Source organism: Carassius gibelio, chromosome B2 (genome assembly GCF_023724105.1).
Source record: "Carassius gibelio isolate Cgi1373 ecotype wild population from Czech Republic chromosome B2, carGib1.2-hapl.c, whole genome shotgun sequence".
Classification (NCBI taxonomy): Eukaryota; Metazoa; Chordata; class Actinopteri; order Cypriniformes; family Cyprinidae; genus Carassius; species Carassius gibelio.
In genome coordinates this window covers 29,303,303-29,311,211 of record NC_068397.1, presented here as the reverse complement: position 1 = coordinate 29,311,211, position 7,909 = coordinate 29,303,303, and the positions used below count along the sequence as shown (strand labels likewise).

General features: G+C 38.9%; 1 protein-coding gene across 1 annotated transcript; it reads right to left on the bottom strand.

Annotated features, from left to right (window-relative positions):
- Positions 1-2,587: 2,587 nt before the first annotated feature.
- On the bottom strand, positions 2,588-4,891 carry LOC127951361 (relaxin-3 receptor 1-like). The gene has a single exon (XM_052549214.1). The coding sequence runs from the start codon at positions 4,510-4,512 to the stop codon at positions 3,313-3,315; it is 1,200 nt and encodes a 399-aa protein (XP_052405174.1). The 5' UTR covers positions 4,513-4,891; the 3' UTR covers positions 2,588-3,312.
- Positions 4,892-7,909: the final 3,018 nt, after the last annotated feature.

The following is a 7,909-nucleotide window of genomic DNA, read 5'->3' as shown; positions in this document are numbered from 1 at the left end:
AGACATAATTACGTGTGACTGGGCTCTTTGTTTGTCACTGTGACATCTTGAATAAAAAGCAGTTTTAACAGCTTCACGCATTACGTTCTTTTCTTTACAGTCACCTTCTATTGTAATGGACCAGTAGAACAATTGGTAATTATTATTTATGTATCATATTTTAGCATTTTGAATTGAAAAGCAGCATTCTTTGTGTATCATAGGTGGGGAGTTTTTTTTTTTTTTTTTAATTTTTTTTTTGCAAGCTGCGTAGTGAACTGTTACCATTTTCAGGGCACCATTTATTTATGTATTCATTTGTTTATTTGTTTGTCTGCTGTCCACTTATTTAAAAATATTAAATACATATTCATGTTGTTAAATGTTTATCAGTTAAAAAACTGATTGTGGAATGCAAAGTCAATTCCTTGTTTAGTGTACACTAAATGTTTTAGCTAATGTTTTGTGTATGCATATGCATCCAAATAAAATAATCAGAAAAAAAAAACATTTGCCTTAAAAAATGTTTTAGTTTATTTACACTGAGCCATATACAATTCAACAAAGTGAACCATTGCACTTGACTCAGATGATGTGTCAAAAGTGGATTCATATGTGAGAGAAACCCTTTTTTTTTTCTTGAAAAGGACACATTGCTTTCAGTCTCCATCAAAAAGAGTTATTGTATTCAGCATCTGCATTCAGCAGCATTGAACTACATAGAACTGTACAAATGGATCAAGGACAGCCTAGAAAACACTTTCTCTCCTCATTGCTTTATCCTCTGAAGGTCCACAAAGTTCATTCAATATTTTTCTTAGCTTTTTTTCACAGAAAGAGAGAATAAACTCGGTCACATTGAGTGAGTTGCAGGCCTGAAGCTCAGCTTTTGGAAACACTGCATATCCATGGAGACGTCGGTTTCTTGAGATGTTTGGGAAGGTCTGAACAACAAATGCAGTTCCATGCAGTATCACGGTCTCATATCACACTAGCAGTCAGGAGTTTGGACACACCTTCTCGTTTCTTATGATCACTAATATCAGTATTTTGCAATAATGAACCCCACATGTTGCTCACAGAAGAAGGAGTCATCACAGCTGCTCTGAAAATAATGTGGCACAAAGTGCAGTGTCATAAATGTACATTATTTTAAATAGAAAATATAAACTAATTATAACAATTCTGGTGCAATCACACAGTGAAAAAGAGTCCATAGAGAAGTCATCAAAACCATGAAACACAAATGTGTGAATTATGTAATGAAGGACGAACATGTAAGATGAACACATCAATATCTCCTTCAGTTCACCCATTCAATAAAAATACATTCAAATAAATACATTTATTAAATTTTTAATCATTTTAATTACAAAATGTTAAAAATAAAAATGCATTTAAATAATTTTAAATAAATACATTTAATTTTTGTCAATATCTACTAATTTTCTTAATATTTTTTTGTTTAGCTAGTTTGCTTATTAAGAAATATTTCCTTTAACTTGAATTGAAAAAAAAAAAAAAAAACTATGAAATAGTGCTGAAAATAAATAAACTTGTAGGGAGTGGGGGTATTAAGCAGGGGCGTCGCTAGGCCCTTTTTAGGGGGGCTTCAGCCCCCCTAAACTTATGCCCAGCCCCCCTAAAAATTATTTGATTAATTAATTAGTGATCGCTTCAGTCCCCTTTAAAATCTCATTTGAGACGGTGGCAAGCTGCATCAAGTTCCGGCTCCTCCCCTTATCTGAGTCTGCATGGATTCAGCGCGTTTTTCAATCCACAGTGGCGCCGAGCAGAGCGAACATCAGAGAGTACAAGGTGTGTGTGTGCGTGTGCGCGTGTGTGTGCGTGTGGTGTGTGTGCGTGTGTGTGTGTGTGTGTGTTCTCGCATCCAATACCAGTACGTCTTCGCTGCGTTCACTTTCAGCCTTTATCACAGATGTGTGACAGATGTTTTTTCTTCCAACAAAAATGAAGCGATTAACACCCATGAAAACATACTTTAGAAAACAATCATGATTTATTTTAATTTACTTTTTGAAATTGAAAACATATTATTGTGTATTTCGGCATTACATTATGCAGCCATGCAAAATAAATTATTAACGACACACATCATTGTCTGAAAGTACTAAATGGCACAGAGAGAGAAACATCATGTGGAGTTATTTTGTTTTCTATTATTAAACATAATTTTGTATTAAGTAATAATTAATCATTAGTGTATCATGATACATATATTAGAGTAAGAGTAGGCTAAAGGGATCTGTGTTTTTTTTTTTTTTTTTTTTTAAGTAATTGATTTATAGAAGTGGCAAATTGATAATGATGTTATTTTTAATAAATATAAATAAATATAGAACAGATTAAACATATTGCCAATAGACAATTACATTAATACATGTTTTGTCTATATTCTTAATGAATATTAGCTGGTTAGTTAAATGATTTGAAATGAAATAAATGTTCAGGGGCTGACTTGATGTATAACCAACCGTATTGTTGATTATAAAGGCTAAAAAGCTAAAAATTAATAATAATAATAATAATAATAATAATAAAATATAATAATTTATATTTCATTGTAGATGGATATACAACATTTTTTTTGTCATGCGGGAGTAGGTCTGCAAATGAGCAACAGTCAGGTGAGAATAGAACAGACAGCCTCACACACACAATACCACTGTATTCCCAAGATTCATTGCAGTCATTGAACCCTTATGTTGTTTTAATTTTCTGCCAATTTCCACGTACATTTCATAAGAAAAAGCAGTGGTATCATCAAAGGATAAACATGAATGTCCTAATACTGAATCAGGAAGTCTTTATTGTAAAAAAAATAAAAAAAATAAAAAAATCTACATTCCCAATTCAAAATTTTCCAGTGACTGGTCACATGTAAAAAACTGTATTAGTTTTTTTTTACAGTGTTGTATATGGCTCAGTCAGTACTTATACTCCCATATATGAAATACAGGGAATACAATGGAATAGTGGATTGCAATAAGGTTAGTAGTATACAACCCTACCCTAATAGTCAAATAATATTTTTTAATCATACCCTTATTGGGGGCTGAGCCCCCCTAAAATCAAAATCTTAGAATCGCCCCTGGTATTAAGAAAAAAAAGTTTTGGAGACCGTGAGAAACAAGTGCGTCCAAACGTTTGTCTGGTAATGTAGATGTAACTATCATATGCGCCAATGCGATTCTATTTCAAGTCAGCAATGTCTGATATTTGCAAATCCACGTTGCTTAAGTATACGAAGATGTATTCAAAAGTTCAAACTAGTCTCAGTGTTTTTTTGTTTTTTTATCCTCGTTGGTAAGGTCACATCCCGATCTCCATCTGCACCACGGACACTGCGGGCGGAGCCTCCGCCACCTTCTTCCTCCGGTACACCAGCTTGGCCAGGTTCCGGATGGACGGAGTGGCTCTAAACAGCAGTTTCTTGAGGCCAGTGCGGTACTCCTGGCGGATCAGGCAGTACAGCACCGGGTTCAGGCAGCTGTTGGTGTGCGCAAGGCACACGGTGATGGGGAACGCGTAGGCCTGCGCGTTGTAAAACGCGTTGCTGAACGGCACCAGATCGAATTTGATGAGCACCCCCCAAAGGGTCAGCGCCTGGTTGGGCAACCAGCACAGAAAGAACGACAGAACCACGATGGTGACCGATTTGGTGACTTTGGAACGGCGCTTGTGCCGCCCTCTCTCGCTGTCCGAGCCGGGGATTCCACTGACGCGCCGCCGCAGAACGAAGCGCAGCAGGAGGAGGTAACAAACGCAGATGATGACCAGCGGAATCACGAAGCCCAGGAGGACCTTCTGGGTTTGATAGAGACCTAGAAGCAGCTGCGGGTCCCAGCTTCCGGAATCCGAGAAGCGGACGAGGCACAGCTCGTCGTCGGACACCTGTGCAGTGGTGGAGTAAACCGCGTGAGGGATGGTGGCCACCACGGACACGATCCAGATTCCCAAACTGGCCCACTTGACCTCAGCCGAGGCGGTTTTGGGACTTTGCATCCGCAGGGAAGAGGACAAGGAGCAGTAGCGCGCAACGCTCATGGCTGTCAAGAAGAACACGCTCGCGTACATGTTCATAGTGGTGACCGAGCTGATGATCTTGCACATCACCTTTCCAAACGGCCATCTGAAGTCCAAAGCGGTGTCCACGGCCCAGAACGGAAGAGTCAGGACGAACTGCAGGTCCGTCACGGCTAAACTCATGACGAAGCAGTTGATGGACGACTGCTTGAGTCTGTGGCGCGACTGGAGCAGGTAAAGCGCCAGCAGGTTCCCGACGAGCCCCAGCGCGCACACGATCAGGTAGACGAGCGCAATCACGACGCGCATGGCCACGTTCGAGCTGTCGCCGTAGAGCTCCGGCGCAGACTCTCTGGAGAGCAGCTGCAGCCAGCAGCGGAGAGACAGGTTGTGGAAAGCGGTCCGGTTCGACAGAGCATCGCCCTCGTCCAGAGACGGTCCACACGCGGCTAAACCCGGCTCCAGCGCGCTGCTGTTCCCTTGCATGGCACGGCTTTACGCACCCATACGATTTCAAGAAGATTCCATGTGCTACGCAAATGTGTACCTGAAAGGCATCCTACAGATGCAGCATGTGATCCTCATGCGCGTAAACTCTTTATTCCTATTTTTATGTACGGTTCTTACGTGTATCTGAGCCGCAGCCGCTTCTCTCTCCTCTGACTCTGCGCACCTGAATGAGCTCATGGATCATAACCGGCGTTTATATAGAGGAGACTGGCTGCTGGCAGATCGGGACGTTTTCACTTGCCATTGGGGGAAAAAAAGAGTAGTTTATTTTTATGTAACCTGAAAAGGCTGTAGACTTATAATTGGTTTTGGATAAAAACATCTTCCAAATGAATGCATTTATATTCCACAAAACTAAAATTCCACAAATACATAGAAAATGTACAGTGTAGCTGGCATAAAACACGTCTATTAATTAGCTTTATTTTACTTTTTGAGTTAAATTATATAGCGAGATAAATTATATATATACATACATACACACACACACACACATATATATAGATACTTTGTACATGCAAGGAGAAGAACAAAATTGATTGTCTTTTAGAATTGTTAGAATTGTCATTTTATTGTCATTACTGTTTGCAGTTTAATAAAACAATAAGAATGCGTATTCCAAATATTGTATACAGTAGAAAAAAAAAAAATATTCTGGTTAAAAACAAATAGTTTCAAATCCACTTAATTGTAAAAAAAAAAAACAAAAAAAAAACTAAAAAGCAAACTATTATGCATGATTTCCATCTAACATTGTATTCCCATGAGAAAATTTCAGACTCGTCAGTGAGATGGCATCTGACTTCGCCTGAGCTTGCTGGCCATCAATATCTGCATGGAAAAATGGGTCAGTATTCAGACTTCACAGCGTTAGAGAGAGAGATCTGAGGAGGCAGTGATTCTCCGCACGCTTTCAGCTCTTCTGTCCGTTCTCCTGCTCAACATGACTCTTTGAGGACGAGTCTGTAATCTAGAACACAGCACTCGCCCTGGGCTCTGAGAGACAGTGATGGATCATGGTAGAGGTGGAGGACCAATCAACTTCCCTCAAGGTGAGTGATGCGTTAATTGAGTTCATTCCAGGACAACTGGCTCCCACTGTACCGATACATTTAGTCCAGATGAACCCTGATGAGCATATTCTGAAGAATGTGAACAGGATCCTATTAAATAATCAATCTGAAGGATCCGGGATCAAACAAGAATCCTCCAAGTATCGAATTAGAAGTGGGTAATTACTACTTACTATAGTCAGTTGCCATTTTTACAGTCCCAAATTACAATAATTGAAAATATATTTGTTTTATGGTACACAAATGAGCTGACACCTCCCTGATGTAGATGAGCTTATATCTTCATGGGAACAGATATGGAGAAATGTAGCATTCCATCACTTGTTCACCAATGGATCCTCTGCAGTGAATGGGTGCCGTCAGAATAAGAGTCCAAAAAGCTGACAAAAACATCACAATAATCCACAAGTGATCCACACCACTGTGTGTTTGTACGATACAAATCAGTGCTGTCAAAATGAGCATGTTAACACAGGCAGAGAACATCTTTACGACCACATCAAACCGGAGACTTCTCAGACGCACACTTCACTTTGCCTTAGCGCTAGGTGTGAGTCAAACTAGCACAGAAATACTGCAGGTTAAGGAGGAACTTTAGTAGAACTTTAGTAGAACTGTGGCCAGATGTGATGTTGTCAGGCGATATGACAGTAAAAATTTACTTTCCTGTCTTGACGGCCGTTATACTGTACTTGTAGCACATGATTCTCAATTGCACAAACAAATACAGTGGTGCACACTGTGGCTTGTATCATTTCATATTAAAGTGTGAATAAAACTACGAGCATGCATGTCAGATCTGTGTCATGTTCAGCAGCAGCAGCTCTTAAAGAAATAGCAGCCAAATCTGCTGTGATGAATACTGTTCATCAGTAGAATTGGAATCAATGATACTTGCCTTCAAAAAAATACTTTATGTTCTTAATGTTGTTTCTACATTAATTTGAGGATTGAATGTGAAATCTGGTTATAAAATGAGAATGAAAAGATGAACGATTAACCTCTAAAGATGGATACCTTTTAACAAAATAATAAGTAGATCTCTATAAACTTCCTGCTAAAAGCCCAGGCTTGGATAAATAAAATAAATTGAGCTTTTGCGAAATTAAAAAATGATTGTTTATGTGATCCACTCGACCTGTGTCGATCATGAGCGTTTAATATCAATGTCAAGGAAACATCATCCAATGACACCGGAGGTTATTTAATTACACCTGCAAACATCTTAAAAATATAAAGAAATAGGAAATAAATACATACAGTTAAATTTAGTCAAAGTTTTACCATAATGTTGTACAATTTTAAAACCTTTATCTTTGGAAAATACAATTCCACTAACTCATTTATCTTTTACCAGTTGATCAGTACTATTCTCAAATATGTAGTTTGTAATGTAAAACTAATAATACACCAAGTAAAACAAAAATGTATAAGCCTAAAGGCAGAAGAAAAACAAAGCTGCTCATTCTGTCCAAGATTGTTCTGTATTTCCTGAAGCTCCACACGTTGTGCCAGCGGCCGCCTGCGGTGCAGTTTTGATGCAAAAGCACTGACACCGTGTGAAACCAGTAATTGTGATTCCTCGCCACCTCTCCTTTACCTCTAATGTGCACCACATCAGTAGCTGCACCTGAAACTCTGGTGCATGTTGGAGGGAACGCTGGTTTTTAATGAATGGAAAGCAGCATGTGCCCTTGACCACTCCTGATGCGCTGATGAACACTGAGGTCTGGAGATGTGCAATACTCCACGGGTCCAATTATACACATATTGTGATAGTCAGGCAGCAGCTGCCTGGAGGAAGAGGTGGAGCGAGAAAGAGCAAATACCTGATTGAACAAATGTTCACATTCATAGCCATTTTAGGGTTCATATCTGCTGCATGTTGCATGTAACACTACATGGTCTGTGTGTGTGGTTCATGGAGCAACAAAGGTTAAAGTTGTTTAGTATTCAAAAGCCGAGTCAAAACACTCAAGGGAGTTCTGTGCAGAACCAAATTAAAAAAAGAAACAACCCTTGAGATAAATATTTAGGGCAATAGATGCAGAGGAATGACTATGCTCACTCACTGATGCATATTGCACAGAAAACATCTTTCTTGTTGGTTTCATGCAGTTTATGCAATGAACGCTTGCAATAGTCATTTTGTGCTTGAATTGCCAGGTTATTTGCATTAGATCTTTGTACCATATACTGTAGCTTGTTTAAGGTATGTTTTTGCAAGTAAACTTAAGCATCCATGCAATATGTATATACATAATCATTATTTGTATTATTTTTCCATTACAGGCTTTAAA